Source organism: Aquila chrysaetos, chromosome 22 (genome assembly GCF_900496995.4).
Source record: "Aquila chrysaetos chrysaetos chromosome 22, bAquChr1.4, whole genome shotgun sequence".
In the NCBI taxonomy this organism is placed as follows: Eukaryota; Metazoa; Chordata; class Aves; order Accipitriformes; family Accipitridae; genus Aquila; species Aquila chrysaetos.
The window spans coordinates 5,461,336-5,479,257 of NC_044025.1; the positions used below are offsets into that span (position 1 = coordinate 5,461,336).

At 40.0% G+C, this 17,922-nt stretch overlaps 1 protein-coding gene across 6 annotated transcripts in view; it reads right to left on the reverse strand.

Annotated features, from left to right (window-relative positions):
* TENM2 (teneurin transmembrane protein 2) overlaps positions 1–17,922 on the reverse strand; it is a 715,493-nt gene that overhangs the window by 13,582 nt on the left and 683,989 nt on the right. For all 6 annotated transcript variants that reach the window (XM_029997792.1, XM_029997790.1, XM_029997793.1 and 3 more), the window contains 6 exons: positions 16,106–16,126; positions 12,022–12,254; positions 10,339–10,493; positions 8,970–9,844; positions 1,997–2,172; positions 161–396 (listed from right to left, as the gene is read on the reverse strand). In XM_029997792.1, the coding sequence (XP_029853652.1) occupies positions 161–396; positions 1,997–2,172; positions 8,970–9,844; positions 10,339–10,493; positions 12,022–12,254; positions 16,106–16,126 (1,696 nt within the window). The remainder of the gene's footprint in view (positions 1–160; positions 397–1,996; positions 2,173–8,969; positions 9,845–10,338; positions 10,494–12,021; positions 12,255–16,105; positions 16,127–17,922) is intronic.

The window sequence follows — 17,922 nt, forward strand, 5'->3', positions numbered from 1 at the left end:
CTGACCTCTCAAATAAAGAACAGATTGTCATAGCAAAGACAATCCCAGAGTTGTACGTTTTTAACAAGTAAAAATAGGAAAGACATGTCCTTCAAAATAGAAAATTAATTTTCTGCCCACAGAAGAAAAGATCATTATTATAATGACAGATTCTACTTACCCTGAGCTTTCTTCCAAACACAGTCACTTTGCCTTTAATCTGTTCCTTCCTCAGACGCCATTCAATTGAGTTTAAACCGTTTTCCATTGGTAGAGAAATATTACATCGTCCTATGGTGGGAGTCACAGTCCCAGCCAGGACATGAGGTTCGCTGTGAAAGCTAATGCTCATGCCATTGGCATACATCACTCTCAAAGTACCATTATTACAGAGCTGGTAGCTGTTCCTCACTTGATCTACAGCAATAATGAAAAGAAAATAATTTAGCTACTCCAGTCATAAAGAAAACATATAGCTTAATTTGATTGGTTTTTTATTGCACTCCTGTTGATGTTAAATGAAGTCAGCCTGCAATTACCATTTATGTGGTACTATGGTGGAAATTACAGATGTTACTGATTCATGTAAAGAACAGGAGTGTAACAGTGAGCCTGCAGAAAGATACTGTGTTTATTTCATTATGTTTTCCCTTTAGTCTTAATTGTGAATCAAAATGCACAGTGACATGTGTTCAACCGCATAATTCATTTCTAATATGAACAAAAAACTCCTGGAAACTGAACTGCTGGATAAAAAACAAACCATTAAGTTCCAGGACAAAAAGGAAAAAAAAAAAAAAAAAAAAAAGACTGCTGGACTCCTTATGAGTGGGAAGAAGTAAGCACCTCTTCTTTTTCTTTCCCTTTTTTTAAAAACTGTCTCCAAGCAGAGGCTTTGTACAGAATTACAGTTTGGCATTAAATCCTCAAGGTGTGAGGCTCCAGCAATGCAAGCTGGCAGCCACAGTCCTTCACTTGCCTGCCTTTCGGCCACCCTACCAGCAGTGCGCGAGCCTGATGTGCACACCTGGCCTTTTGGCTGTCGGAGAAGAGTTACAAAAATAATCCCGTACTTTTCTGGCCGTGCAGTTCTGCAGCTGTTTGACACAGCCAAGTCTGCTCTCAGCCAGGATGGAGCGCTACAGTGTGTAACTGTCACCAAAGCATCAATATTTGTTGACAGAAGGACAGCATCTACGTAATTAATCATCTGGTATAAGAGAAATAAAGTCTTTGTGACCAGACGTGTCATGGTATAACAGTCTATAAATGTTGACGTTTATGCCAGGAGGAGGCTATTGTTTGATGATGATGTTCTTATTCCGGTGACATCATATCTTAACTAAAACAAACCCCATCACTCACCAAATTCCTTTCAGTCTATCTTTGATGACTGACTGTTTTTGCTTCATCAGATACAATGCCTGGGCATTGCTGGAAAGCTCTATGCAAACATTTAACCACTTCGTTGCTGATCTCTCCTGCCATACTTGGGCTGTAACGCTGTTCTCGGAAGTGCTAACTGTGGCAAAAGATCATCCATTGCCCTGATTGTTCTACCTTTTATTTAATGGTAGTGTATACATGTGGAAGATTTCATTTCTAATAGCAGGAGAATACCTGAGCCTTCTCTCCCCACAAGGATCTCTACCCAGGCAGCCAACATTCAGCAGTCAGACTGCAGCTCTGCGGCACTGAAGCCAGAACAAATTTTGCAGTGAAATAGAAAGAAATATGTGAGTGGGTAAAGTGAACCTGACCCAAGAGGTAGCGGCAGGACTAACTGACACAAGCAGATAATGACCATACATATTTGACACAAAGCATGATTGTGAAATGTCTCTTACCTGTCCTGAAGACCTGCCATTTTAGGAATGAGCTTTATGGGAGTTTTTCTTGAAAACTTTATACATTTTTCCCCTGCTCATAAGTGTACTAATGACACGAATCTTTTGCAAATTGCTTTCTCAAGTTGTGTGTGTGGTTAGGAGGTGTGCTAAGAAGTGTGCTTTGGTACCTTGAACAACTGTATAGGAAGCCTCCACAGAGGAGAGATTTGTGATGACCGTGACATCGTCATCCCGATTAGAATTCTCAATGTCGATGGTAATAGACTTTTCCATTTCTCGATGAAGGCTAGTTACCACTCCAGTGGGACGTGTTACATTGGTCAGACGCCCTTCATGATCATAGCTAATAGAAAAGTTAGTGAGAGCAAAAAAGCATGAGGATATATGTTCATTTCAATACCCAATATATTAATAATGCACCACATTTGTGCAAAAAACCCAGAATGAAACAGATTTTCAAGAACATCCTGGCCATACCTATTTCTCTGTTCTTGAAAGAGTCTATAATGATGAAATAATAATTTTTAGAGACACTGATCTCAACTACATGAGTGTAAATCCAGGCTAGGATCTTTTAAATTATTAAATGAATTAATTATATTATTACAGATATACAGAGTGATATTTAGCTCAAACAATTATATTAGTAAATTCATCTGTATTTTACTAGTTGCATTTCACTCTAAGGAAGTAGACTTATGATGGATACTACAATATACAATTGCATACACTGCTCATTTGCAATTGAATAGTTAGTGGAAGCTATTAAATATGGTCTTAAGTGACATATCAAGGAACAAACTTGCCATAAGAGATTAAAAAAGACATCAGCTTGAGAACATAATAATTTCATTTAGATCTTTCTTATCTGTGGTATTGTACTGCATTTGGGGGTCAGTATTTTGGCTCATAAAGATGGATGATGAGAAGTTAAAGCACAGGATAGGTTGGAGTTGCACAAAGGGCAGCAGTCAGCACTCAGAATATACCTTAGAGGATGAATTAAGTGCTCCAGAGGCATAAAGATAAAAAAAAAAGAGAAAAAGGGCTCTCCATGAGTTTATTAAGTTAAATTTATTTAGAGGTATAAAGCCTGAGGATGGGGGAAAGAAGGAACGCTGGCTGAAATCAAATCATAGTGTTTCTCCCTTTCCTTTAGTATGCTATATTTGTGTGCATACGTATGCTAAAGAAGCAATCCCTTGGATCTTAAGGGCAAGAAATGGGGACCTGAAACAAAATCAGTATTCAAGTCTGACACTCTGCTTGCTGCAATTCTCTACTTGTGCAAGAGTCTCTCACCCAGCCGCTACCAAAGCGCACATACTTCTAAACGGCAGAAAGGCAAGAAAAAATGTCCTGTGTAGATAAAGGGAAAAGTTTAGGTAGAGATTGAAACCAACTGGTCATCCTTCGAACGTAGAAATCCAGGGAGCGGGAAGCCTGGAAGAGAACTGGTAAATCCATTGCACTGCCTGAGAGTAACAGAAGAGAAGAGGAGCACATTTAGTATCATGGAGCTAGCTGAGTTCTTTGTACATCGTGGTTAGCTGTAAAGATGAAAAAAAATCAGTGCTTTCAACATGACTTTTTATAATTAAATCATTCAGAAACCTCAAAGTAGGCCACCTGAACTGTATAGCATATCTCCAAAATTAATACACAAATTGGCTCCTCAGTTAATACAAATATAAATTATGCCTTTCAAATCCATTGCAAATGGTTGCACCCAGTCAACTGAATATTGGGGAGGAAGGAAAAAAAATCACCTGTGGAGCAACAAGCCTTACCAGAACCAATGGAAGTATTAGGCAAAGATGGAAATCAATAAAAGAAAGAATCGTGCAATCTAAAAGGGACCGATAATGTATTGTGTTCATTTAAGCAGTTCAGCATCAAATAAAGATTAAGCAGCATGATTTTTCTTAATAAAAATCCCAGATTTCTACCCATATATATATATATATATATATATAGTTATACAATTTTTTTTTTACCATACCAACAAGATACTGGATAAAAGATAGTAAGTTGAGATAATCTATGAAAGGGGGTTTGGTTAAGTCTATATAAAGGTCTTCACAAAAAAAAAAAAGAAAAAAAGAAAAAAAGAAAAGTACTTGTAAAATATAGATGAAGGAAGAACTTTGTCCAGTCAAGCATCCATCTAGCAAGGAAAAAAAAAAGTACAAAAAATGGACAATTTCAAAAAATCTCAAAGGTTAATAATGAGATACGCCCTAAGACTCTGTATGTGGACTACTTTGGTATGCTTAGTGATTAGCAGAGTGATGAGGAGAATGCTTAGGTGTCAAATATTACAGAAGAGACAATGTTATTTAGGACAAACTAGAAAAGTCTATGAGTGGCTTCAGCGTCACTATGCAGAGCTTGGTGAACATCCAGAAAAATGGTTGGCGAAATTCCCCATCAGCAAATATATTTTAGGCAATGCAAATGAGACATTAATTTAAACTCTACATTCACATTGCTGGGTTTTTAATTAACCCAGGAAAAATTCCTGGGGATTGCTGTGGGCTACTCACTGAAAATCTCTGTTCAAAGTGCAAGGGCAGTCTAAAAAGTAAATACGGATGAGGACATACAGAGACTGAAACAGAAAAATGAAAATATTCTAGTTCTATTTCTAGAAATCAGTGGTTTGCCCCCTGCCATGGGGCATGTTTCCCAGTGCTGGTCACAATTCTTGAAATCAGCAGTGGCAGAGATTAAAAGAGTTTATAAGCAAGTGATGGACACACTCAAAGTGATACATACGGAAGTACTCTCTATGAAGATCTGCAGACCATTTAGTTTACAAGCTAGACATATAAAAAAAATCACTACTTAAATGATATATACGCCCTGCAATACCAATGTATAAAGAAGGCATTTCTACTTTATCCATTGCATCAGTAAAATCCTATTGAAAAAAAATACCTTAAAGGTAAAAAAATTAAAATTAATAAAACAGAAACCTTTTATATACTACAAAATTTAGAAATGACATATTATTGAGAGGTTCCTTTTAATTTATGTATTCTGTGAGAGCAGGTGCATGGTAGAATACAACACCCATTTATCTGAGTAATAAGAATAAAGCTATATAGGAATTAAATGGTTATATACCTTTCTTCCTCATGACATGAACCCGGGTCTAACGAAGTAAAAAGAAGAAGATTTTGCAATGGAAAACATACTGATCGACCCGGGACTTCTTAGTATCTTCTTCAGAAGCAGCCACTACGTATCACAGTCGATGACACAGCATCAGGCTAGCTCAATCAGATCTGATAAGGCAATCTTTATATCTTCAAATGAGGTGGGTTCTGGATACACTGAAATTCCTGAGCTTTTGTTACTGACTTCAGTTAGAGTAAGGTTTCATCTTACTACTACCAAGTTTTCTACTAATAAAATTACAAGGGCAGAGATCCTTTCTTAATCCCAGTATCTTAAAAAACCCAGCGTGTCCCTGTACCCACTACTAACTCGCTAACACACTGCTCGTTGTGACCAAGTCTGCCCGAGCAGGCAAGGGTTTCCCAGACCGCGGTTCCCAGGACAGCTCTGGGTAGCACCGGCCACCGGCGCCGCGGGCAGACACGAAGGCCCTTGCCCGATCCTGCCTGCAGCCGGGAGACGGTGCCTGGCACGCCGGTGGCTCTGAGCCGGCCACAGCCAGCTGGCACCCGCTGGGCCACCGAGCACAGCGCTAGCTCGGCCGTGAGACACAGCGGAGCGCTTGTTCGTCACCTTCTCGGGTAGCTACGACTATCTGACCTGTGCATCCCTCCAGCGGGCTTGTGATAATGCACTGCAGGCTGTTCTCCCATGTCCAGTATAGGTACCTCTACATCTTCCGCAATTTTTATTGCTAGTGTTCTGGTCTTTGAGGTCTGAGACGTGTGCTGCTCGACAGCTTGTAGGTGGGAGTAGCTAGGACAGCGCTATATGCAGCACTGCACAAAGGAGTAACAGCAGCTTTTGGCTTAGCATAGAGCAGGGCAAGGTGCAGATCCACATACATTTACATATATCCCTATTTTCTCTCCCTTACAAAACCCAAGCTGATTCAAGAAGAAAACTGCAGCATTCTCTTAGGATGCTCCCAAGACCAAGTGGAATACCACTGAGGACCACTTCAAAGATCTGTGCTTCATGCCCAAAACCAAGCTTAAATTACCTCGCATGAGTCTGCTGGTAGCTGTTATATTATTTAAGAGCCTTGCCTGTTCCTACTGCAAACGGACTGCATGCATATACACGTGCGCTATAGTATAATATAGGTATGGAGTGTGTCTGCACACACACACACACATAAAAATAGTCTGTGTATTCATTTCTCTGCATATACACATGCATACCTGAATATACTGCACAAATTTAATTCTGTGAGCATTTTCAGGGTACAGTTCCAGATAAAAGAAAGGAATATACCCGATAGGATAGCATGGCACTTCAATGTCTGGTTGATATAAATGCACTAAAATAAATTTTTCATAAGAACTTCAGTTCATGTAGTATTTTACTACTTAAAAGACATTTGTTCTTTTCCAGTTCTGCTGCCATATTAACAATTTTGGGTATGGGTTATCTCTGTATGAATGCATGAATGTAATGGCACAGAAAACTATTTTGTTGTCCTTATAAACTCTCATTGGCTATTTCTTTCATCTTCAATTTATATTAACTTATAGCTACCAAAATAAATTGCATAATGATGACTACAGAACTTTCCCCTTGGAGCTGCTTTGAAGAACAAATAGAAACCAGGAGCCAGTATTGAGTGACTGTGGACTGTGATTGTTTAGGTTTGTAAATTTGATTTAAATAATTTGCATATTCTTATTAATAAACCCCTCAGCTGTGGGGGTACATGAGAGGAGAAAGCATATTAAGGAGTTACTGTAAGTCAGCTGCTTAGGATCAGCCTAAAGGGGATGCCTCTGTTTTCCTGGTATTTTGTAATGAGTATCTCCAGTGCATATAGCTAACTTCTAGTCTTCACGTAGGGTTTTCCATGCACATATAGAGACACATATTTTCTTTTAACATCTTTGTGAATGGCATTTTATGGCTTTTTTTCTAACCTAGATAACAGTCACCACGTATAGTTTATTTTATGCAGGCACTATAAAGTGTATGCATTTTTAATGCAAAAAATGTCTATACTATTCTCTCATCTAGGGGCTCTATGCTTATGAGAATGTATGTACAAATCTGGGAGAAAGCAAGTTATTTCAGCTGCCTCATCAAAGTTACTAATCATCTAAGACAGTACCTCAGGTTGTACTATTTAGACCTAAATGTGGTACTTAACTTCCACTGACCTGAGGCAGGGGTTGCACATCTTCTCTTATTTGATCTTGGAAAAAAATCTAGTCAACATGTCAGCACTATCTACACGTTAAATTATATTTTCAGATGCATCTCAGTAAGACATCAAAGCACCTGCCTTCTATATTTACTTAGGAATCATTGTACAATTTTTCTAATAAATCATGCTAACTTAGTACTTCATGTGATTCTCAGCTACCGGTTATACCAGTTTTGTAACTTGTAACTATATGACCTTTTCTAATGTTTCATTGATTTTCATGTAGAGTTTTAAATTACTTTGCTTTTTAATTTTCTACAATTAATTGCTGGTGTTTTGAGAAATAACTAGTTTATATGACTTCTGATCTGAAACCTGAGCTAGCTAGTGAGGAAAAAACCAACAAAAAAACCTACCTAGAAGGGCATCCACATCTCATCAGCAATCAGGTGAGATTTTACTACCCTCTAGCACAGTGAGCTTTTACTTGATCTTGTAATCAGCAGGTAATACCTTCATGCGTTCACATAACTGGATTATTTTTGTTACTAATGTGTGGTAAAGAAATACTCTTCGCAAAATATTAAGGAGAAAAAACCTCCTCATCTCTACCCGCAGTGGTTCAATTTCCAGGGCCACATCAGAAGGGGACCACAAGAGGGCACTGCTTTCCTTTTTACGGGAACAAAACACAGTGGACAAAATACTGATGTGCAATGCTGATTTAGGTATATTTTTGAGCAGACCAAACACAGTTCTTTTTATTCCTGCATTACTTATGTTTTCTCTAAAAAGAAAGAAGGTGGTGGCCAAGACGAAGGCATTAATAAACTAAAATAGGTGTGCGTCATTGCTGGTCTGTATCCTTAAAAATAACCCTACAATTTAAAATTAAATATAAAGCCCTATTCATCCTTTCTACCCACTGATTTGAGAAACGGTATTTAGTAATCATTAATTTAACTATTTCGAACAAAATATATAGCATCAGACTTGCCATACTTATATATATTTTCAATATAGCATTTAGCTTCTATTTTTAAAATTGTTTTGATCAATAAATGGCAATAAGACTACTAAGAATAGGATAAGTATAAATAAAAATTGGACTAGTTTTTTCTAGATTTTTAATATACTTTTGAACTTCATGTCTGATGAATTTCATTTAAAGAGGAAGTTCTGCCTTTCTAATCTATATGCTCATGAACACCGGTGTGCTTTTGGGTTACCTACAAATTATGGAAGTTACACCAGGGGTCTGACAGATAGCTGGGGATCTAATTTCCTCACTTGTCTCAAGAAGGAACAATCAGTGAAGTTAATCAACATTTTAACAACCATGAGTAATATATGAGCCTGAACAGAAAGATACATAATTTGAGTTCCGAAAGAAACTGCAGCACTAGGGCTCCTAGAGAGAGGCAGCTCGGTAGGAGCCGTAGATGGCTGGGGGCTGGGCTGGATGTGAATTACCTGCGGTCTTGCTGACAACTAAGAGCAGGGACCCACTCTGGTAAATCAAACACGCGTTTCTGAATGTGGTACACAGTCCTTCATGCTGGAGGTGGGTGAGCTTCCCCACTGGCCTCACACTGCGGGCGGGAATTTAGGTGGTTTGGTACCCACCTAAAGGACCCGGCAAAACCGATGAAATCAAGAAGCCACTTAATCATTTCCAGTATCATACTAGAGTGAGATGTAACGGCCTTATTCGGTATCAGTGAAAAGCCTACAACAGATTTCAGTAGGGTCAGTTTAGGGCCTACTCGCTACCATGTGAAAAATAAATGTATGCTTAATATATCCAAAAACATTCTTACTCATAAAATGTTGTCCATCCTGTTTCATCACTCTTCGTTGCTAAGAGACCACTGTTTCCGTTATATGTCATTAATCCGAGCTCCAGGGTCTGTGTTGAGACTAGCTTGAGTCCACCATTAGTGCCAACAGCCAGCGTGACAATCTGATTATCCGGCATCAGTAAATGGCGGGGCATCCCACTGGCATCCCGACGGACCTTCAAGGAGTTGCCATTGTTGTCCATCACCTCCGTGACATCGTTATCGCTGCTATAGGTGAAATTGTACAAGTACTCCCCGGTAACGAGGCTGAGAGTGTACTGGTGAATCCCATCAGCATTGAAGACATACAGCTCCTGTTCTCCTGGAGATGCAGCTTCATATTGGTTAAAAGAATTAAGAATGGGCCTGTTTTTACTGACAGCCCTAATGCGGATATTTCCAAGATCAGCTATGTAGATGGTACCGTCTGGGGCCACAGCTAAGGAAGATGGTGAATTTAAGATGGCATCAGTGGCATACCCATCATCCCCAGAATAGCAATTACAGTTGACATCATTTTTGCAATCACAGTCTGAAGCTGCCCCTGCAAGAAGGCATATTTCTCCATTGGTAGTTACCTGGCGTAGCCGATTAATTTTTTTTTCATCTGTCTCACTGATGTAAAGAACTCCTGTGTGTGAGATGGCAATGGCACTGGCTGATTCAAGTGCAGAATGAATAGCCAGTTTGCTAAGAGAGTAGTCTATACCAGGAACCTGGCAGTGCATGGGGCGTCCAGCAATAATGCTAACTTGATGATTTTCTGTGATCCGTAAAATAACATTGTTCTCTAGGACATAAAGTGAGTTGTCCATGGGATTGACAGCGAGATCAGTAGGCCACTCCAGCCGTACCTATGAGTTGCACAAATTATTACTGTAAAACTCATAACTGAAAAGTACACTTCTAGTGTTTAAAATTCCATGTGTAACAACAGCAAATTAGTGAGGGGTTTATCAGCGTAAATCATGAAACCAAGTCATGAACGGCAACTATTTCAAACAATGATTTTGTTTTTCGGAAATATTAAAGCTATGTGCAGTGGTAACTTTGGCTAATTGTGTTTCTGTGCAAAGAACGAATGCTACATTGTGGAAGCTCTACAATAATTACAGAAAAACAGGCAATTAAGACAATAACTCCCATTATCTCAACATTATTTCTCTATAGTTGCATAAATAACCTGTGTTAGCCACAGTAAAAGGATGGTTCACTCATTTCAGTAACAAATCAAATATGCTATCATCTTGTGCTGCATAATGTATTTCTTAAGTGGCCAGGCAGTCATCCAAAATAGATGCCCATCTCTTCTAAGGCAGAGAAGAAAATAAATGCAGTAAGAGGCTACCTGGGTGACATCCATGCTGGAATCACAGCTGAGAGGTCGAACAGCAGTTAGGTCATTGGAGCCCAGCAGGGTTGATATAATTCCATTCTGATCCACTTTTCTAATCATAGTGGCATCAACAAAATACATGAGTCCATACTTATCCACTGCAATTCCTGCAAATATAAAAACCAGGCATCAGTGAAGCAGTGAGGCTCCTAGCTTCAAGGCAGGCTTCATCCTATTAACAAGTTTACAAGATGGTGATGTTTGTTCACTTCCCTTGTTCTTTCCTCCCTTCCAACCTGAGCACAGGTCCTGGAACCCTCCAAGTACCTGTAGTTCTGCTGAATAAATGGCATCAAGCAGGTTTATCCTTTGGGGCTTTAAAGAAAAGAAAACCACAGAAATCCCCAAAATATGCCAAAGAGCCAGCAGAATGCATCAGCTTTTTTGTAAATTCAAACTCTCTATGATATGTTACATAACCCGATTAAAAAAAAATTCACCTCCTAAGTTTTAATCTGAGAAATCTGAGGTGTTGCTTTCTTCATCTGAAGGATCTAATGAGGATGAAGAATGTTTAGAAATCTTTTGAAATTGCTTTAAAAATTTTGAAAAATTAAGAGGACATTATATTCTTTCAGGATGTTTTTTAATTCTTTGACCTGTTGCAGTAAGGAATATGGGAAGAACATCTGGTGTTTCCAGATGAAGACACAGGGGTTTCCACCCTAGAAGAAAATGAAAGGTTCAATGCCTGTCGTATCGGGAGTCCTTGGAGAGGAAAGGCACAGAATGAAAGGGTGCTCCCTTGGAGGAACAGAAGGATGCTGCTGCCTGTTGTGAAGGAGGGCAGACCTTTTCTCACTTGCCTTTCCTGCTTTGATTTGGCACACTGCCTTGCCCGTTTCTTGGGCTGAAAATAAAATATTGATCTAAAAATTTTGTCTTCAAATGGTTGCAGTGCTCATCCTATTGGGCAGTGAGAGAAGATTCAGCTTTATCTTCTTAACTTCTATGTAGAGGCTTAACTTAAAACATGCAAGCAGCTCTGTCCTGTTAATATACTCTGTATGTATTAACTATCACCTATACAAAGAAACAGGACCTTTCATTTTTATTCACTTTTAGGATTATCTAGTTATTTTCAAATATTGAAATAAAACCCAAAGATGTTTGAAACACCTGGCAATACACCTGATTAATCCATCCTTACAATTAAGATGAAACAATGGAACAAAAAAAAAAAATCTTAAAAAGAAACACATCCCCAAATCTCTACATCCTCTTGAAAACTTTTTGTTAAAAATTAGAACTGGATAGGGCAAAAATCCTTTTATTTTTCCTCCACCTCTGAAGAAAGGCTTACATAGAATAAAAACTCAGAAAAAACCTACAGCAGGCAGTTTTTCTCCCCTAAGACTGTATCTCAAACAGTAATTTTTTTCCCAGTTTACATGCTTGCTTCTTCGAGTGAGTGGTACCCTGCTAATTTGCGTTCTGTTCTCCTTTTGCAGCATTCAGTGCTGGGGTAATAAAGTTTGCTTTAACTAAACAAGGCACGAACACTTGCCAATCCACTGTAATTAAAGCCCAGAATAAAAATTACCAAGCAAGGAGTGATTTAATTGCCAGATAATTATTTTCACATCCAGCCTAGCCTCACGCAGTCATTTTCTCCAGCTTCTTTTCCTGCTTTACCTCGAGGGCTCATTAGGGTTGCGTCCACTGCCTTCCCTCCATCCCCACATCTGGCTTCGTCAAAGGGCAGGCATTGCTCTCCAGTCCCTGCTACCACTTCAGAGTTACCAGCTAGGTCTTTCGTGCCAGTGAGCGACTTGACTTTGTATATCCGTCGACTATTGGTGTCCGATACGTACAGTGAGCCTGAAACAGGGTCCACGGCCAGATAGTATTTATGAGCGGGATTGTTGCTTTAGAGAAAAAGAAAGCATAAAACAGAAACAGCTGAGCGGTCTAGAAACTTCGCAGACTTTCAGAGCTTGGATACTCATCAGGCACAGAGAGATCTGGAAAGAAAGTCTGACACCTTCATACAGAGGTGGGGTCTGAAGGACTACCATCTGAGGACCTAACTTGATTAGGGCCTGGTCGGTGTTTCAGAAGGATCGTCATGTTAAATCTCATTCGTCCTGCTACACCAAACCTTGCGCAGCAGAGCCCAATAAGCCAAAGCTGCACAGGAGACTTTCTTCTTGATCTCTTTAGCCCTTTCGATCTGCTCCAGGTCAATTCTCTTTAGCTCATCTCTACCTGTTGCCCTCCCTCCCCGCCACCTTGTTTAACTTCCCTTGAAAGCAGAAGTCACAGGAGTAAGATCAAAGAATCAGCTTCTGAGTTACTTATATTATGCCACAAGATTTGTGAGGTCTTGTATAAATGGGAGGCAGAGGCATAACAAATTTATTCCTAAAGCAAATTTGTTCTAATTCATTCTTCTTAAGAATCTCATTTATGGCAGGTAAAGTTGGTTATATGACTAAAACCAGAGACCCCAAGTGTCTGACTTTAACTCCAAACCTTCTGTTATTGAAAAACTGGTCCTCAGTTTGTGATTAGAATGGGTGCTCATATGGAAAGCTACTTCTCTTCTGAAATATATGTTTTTTGACAGCTTGTCACATTTTGGAACTACTTTAGCAAATCATCTGCAAATTGAGAAATGTCAATCTTTGCGATATATATACATTCACACACATAGAACTGCAGTGCAGAAATATTTTCAAAATCTTGCCTGGCTAGTTTAACTCAATTTAGTTGGATTTTAAGCATGATGTGAATTTTCCAGCCTTTGGAGCCTATGGGTGAGCGTAAATAAGGTCAATGGTGGTTTCAAAGCATAGAAGACAAATGAAGACAGGAAGAAAAAAAATGAAGGTTACTTACCAGTAACCAGAGAGATTTGCCTCCAAATATCCACACTCCTAGTTTCATGTGGCAAAAGTGCCCAACTCCAAGAGTGCGGATACACAGAGGTAAGTTATGATGGACATAAGACATTTCTTGATCAGACTTGCTGAAACTATAATAAGGCCACTTTCGGCAGATGGATTATCGGCAGCACAAAGACAACTGCGTTCATGTGGTCATGACCAGATTTGGAGGAATGAGGAGGCCCCAAAATACCACTTTCTACAGTTATCTTCCTCTACGCCAGTCTTTGACATGCCGTGATTTTAGGTCAGTAACAGTTTGTTCTAAAACTGTAGAAAGTAGGAAGGAGATTGGTTTGATCAAAATTCAGTAGGCAGAGGTAATACCATCTGCTGAAGTCTAGGAGTGTAGAAATTAGAGATGAAAAAATACAATAAACAAAAAATACTTGGCAGGTTTATTTCATGCATGGATCTCAAAGTACTTTAAAAAGATGGGTATTACACCCATTTTACAGAGGAGGAAACTGAGGCACAGAGAGGTTAAGTGGTGTAGACAAAGTTATGCAGGGAGGCTAGTGACATGCTTGAGATTAGAGCACAATCTTTTTATTCCCCAAGTTCCTCTCCTTATCTTCAGCAGCAGACTGCACCTCTTCGCTAGACCCTTATCACATTCCTTCTCATCCCTCCAAAACAAAGCTCAACCTTTGCTGCATAGAAAAATATTTATTTCCACTTACGAGATTTCACCAGTCTCTCGAGTATCTGAGCCATGTAAGCACCCGCACGTTTGTCATTGTTTTGAAATTCTGCTCTCTTCCTCCACCACGCTTGCCCCTTACGCTGAAGAACAAACTTTGCTGCGACACTAGCGTTGCGCCATACTTCACAAATAGACCCAGACTTAGCTCAAGGCTTTGCAGCAGCAGCAGACGAGCCACCAGCCGAGTGCTGCGGCTGCAGGCTCGCCGGCGCTGCCTCTCTGCATCTCCGGCCCAGAGCGCCTTTCGCCTGGTCCTTCTAAAATGTGCGGCACCCCCACCTCGGCCGAGCAGGGAGACCAGCGGCAGGTACAAACTGGAGCTGGGCACGGCCATAGCTGCTCGCTGCCGGAGGCGGGGGCCTTGCTGGGTCTCCGTGGTGGGAGCTGCTCCCAAGACTGGAAGGGTCTCTCTTCTTTTCCGACATGATTTTGCCAGCCTGCGCCTGCCTTCCTGAGCGAGCACACCCCTGCTTCCCTTCTGCCCACAGCGAGCCTCAGGCGTGTCCCACTGCTACCGGGATGGCGGAAGGGATGAGTCAGGGTAAAGAGCAATGGCAGAACACAGGCTGATTTCCCTCTCCTCTCCTGCCGCCAGTGGCGTGTCCATGGAGCTCACCCTGCCTTTCTCCTCTGGAACCTCCCTCAGGGCGGTTTTGCCGGGGAGTCAGTCATGAGCCTTTGTTCCAGATCAGAGAGCAACTCGCCGGAGCTGCAGACCTAGCGCGTGCCCCTTCGCTCTCTCCTGAGGCTCCGGAAGGGGTCGGATAGTGGAAGACTCTCCACGTAAAATATTTGAGGGACTTTGGCAGAAAATGACCGGTGAAAAGTGACATGCGCTCACTGTGTCCCCAGAGAAACTGAACTATGAGATTATTACCTCAAACAGGGATGTATTTTATAAACGAGTAGTAAATATTTCTCAAACTGGCATCTGAGCAATGAAAGACCTCTGCCTCTCTTTTCTCCATGCCACTGTAATCTTTTATTTGAATTATAGGAAGCCAAGGAATGTACCTTGTTTTAAAAGATTTTCCATAACATTCAGCATTGCTCAGAGGCCTCTGTCAATAACGTCTCTGCCTCTAGCCCTCCCCGATGAATGCAGCGGTTACCACCGTGTGGTGATTTGGCCAAAAAGAGAAGCTGCCCAGAGCAAATCTCTAACCACCTGAAAAATTAACTAAGCTTAGTTAATGCAAACGAGGAGCCTCCGGCATCACCAAGACTTATTAGCAAATTACGAATTAATTAATCCAGGTAAGAAAATTTAGTGGTGTAACACTTGCTATACCAAAATATATTGTAAAGGGGAAATTTTACTGTTTAGTCCAGACCATCTTCTGCATCTAACTTGCATTACATAAACGGAAAGTATGGTTTTAAAAGGGCGGTGCACAGGACACTATGGAATAGTTTACAACAGCTCTTCTTGTTTGTGCCCTTGATATTCTCCAGGGTGAACATCCTCCCCGTCCCAGGTGTGGCACGGAAGAAGGTACAAGCGTTTCCTATGCTGCTGCAATCCAGAAGGCCTAGTGCTCACGTGAGACGATGAAAAATCTTTTCTGCTAACGTCCAGAAAGGTTATGCCTCCCTCATGAATCTTACAGTGACTGCATCTAGCGGTTGCATACAACCAGCCCCACAGGTTGACTGACTGTTAAATGTATTTGATGAAAGAAAATAGAAACTAAATTATGAAAAAGGACAGAGGGTTCAGAAAATCATTAATGACCGGAAAATGAGTTTTTGACCTATTTGCAGTCATTAGTGCTTTTGTGAACCTTTCTGGCATTTGTAAAACTGCTGTTGCAGTTTACCTCAACCATTTAGACCAATTATAGACAGCAGGGAGAAGTGTTTATATAGAAGTTAGCTTGGGTTCATTATACTTGCATTCTACTAGAAATTTCTAATTACTGTCAGAACTTATTTGGTTGCTTTTTGACTGCATTTCATAATTGCTAACGCTTATCATATTCATAACACACAATTAGCACATAAAAATGTTTCTATATATGGTACATGAAGAACATAACATTACACAAGAAGCACAACACAAAAAGCAAACACAATGAAGCAAACAAACCATATCAAATTATATGGGAAAGAGCTCGTGTCTTACCTATGTTTAAACTCTTTATTTCTTTATAGAAAGGGAACAGAAGAAAAAAGAACAAACAGTTAGCTGAAGAATAGATGGTAAAGCAAACATAGTATTTGTTTTATTTTACAAAAGGACACAGGAGAAGATATCTCTTTTCAGCACTAGCCTTAGATTCTTTTACGGATGAAGAGCGACTGGGAGCGATAGAGTTGCAAGCTAGTTCCCTAGTAGGATACCCCTGCCCCCACCCCCCACCCCCCATATATTTTGCAGGAAACTTTCTGGACCATTGGAAGAGTTTTCACATGGAAATATGTGTAGCCTGTGGGCTAGGAGCAAGAGAAACTGGCAGTTTTCTGAATACAGAACTGGGAAGGGGGAAGCACTGGGCTTAGGATATTGTCCACCAGTTGGAGGCAACCTCTTTAATCAAAGGCTATTTCTAAACAAATTTCTACTGCACAGTTTATTTCCTCTCCTCCCAGTCTCTAAAATAATTGCTTAAAGCAAGTTTGGATGCTACTTGGTATCTATTTAAGCCTATCAAAGCAAATCTTAGGGTAAAAAAAAAACCTTCTAAGTGAGCAGTAAGATACTGTACAGTGGGAGATATAGAGCATCAATTGATCCCTAGTTTACTGTCTAGACACAAAGGCAAAGGAAAAGTATCCTCTACTCCCCAGATGTAAATGAATATGTTCTCCACACCACAGTGTTTCACTGTGTTTAAGTCATTGCCATTTAGGAATAGTCACTGAATTAAACAAAGAGGTGCATGACTCCTGAGCTGCAGCACTCAATGCACAGCCCCAAACTTGCAATACCAACGTTAAGCGTGACATGCAACACTCTTGAGTCAAAATTCCTATTAGTCACTCAGATCAGGCACCTTCATAAAGGACAGTGCGAAGCAAATATGCACACTGGGATATTCTGACTTATAAAGTTACTCAAGATTTATATTGGCTTATGTAAAACCAAAATTACATCCATTGTGAAATCTAAATACAGTGATGTATTTGGTTTGTAACACTTATGGACATACTGTTTGCAATGCTATTCAAGCTACCTGATAATAGCTGAAGACTCTGCTCTCATTCATACTTAAATAGCTCAAATCTTCAAACTCTTACCCATGTAACTCACACAGATTTTAAGATGACCACTGAATGACAATTACTGCTATAGATGATGTTTGCAGGAATGGACCTTAATTCCCTTTAGAGGAACAGGGGGCAAAAGACATCACTGCAAATCCTAAAAATCTGTGTGTCAAGTCATTTGCAGCTGTCCAACAGCACTCAAAATACAATAGCTTTATTGTTCATTGCTAATAGTTATAACAGAAGCTAAAGAAACTATGCTATGGAAAACAGACTTTCACAAAAGAAAAGAGAAAGTAGACAAAAGCAGATTAAGTACTTCTTCTGTCTCTTTACTGATGTCCTTTCCCATTTTCCCTCACACGTGCTGAAAAGCCCAAGTTCTCTCTTGCATAGAGAGAAAGCAAAGTACTCAGACTACTTGGAGACAACATTTCAAATACCAGATGCGCTAGGAAACTTTGTCACTGGCTGATATTAGGAAGTGAGGTCCATATAAATGCCTTATATTAAGTATCCTAATTTGAAAATGTTTCTCTTCACCTATGAAGCTGTAGTCCTATTTACTAGGAAGCTAAACAGAACTGAACAAATCAGAAAAAAAAAATCAACATATTCTATATAAAGCAGAGTTATACTGTATATTGATATAAATATTTATAGCAGGTCACACTTCCATACCAGCTACCTTCTGTGGTTTATACTGAGCTGCTAGCAGAAAGCACTGGATGA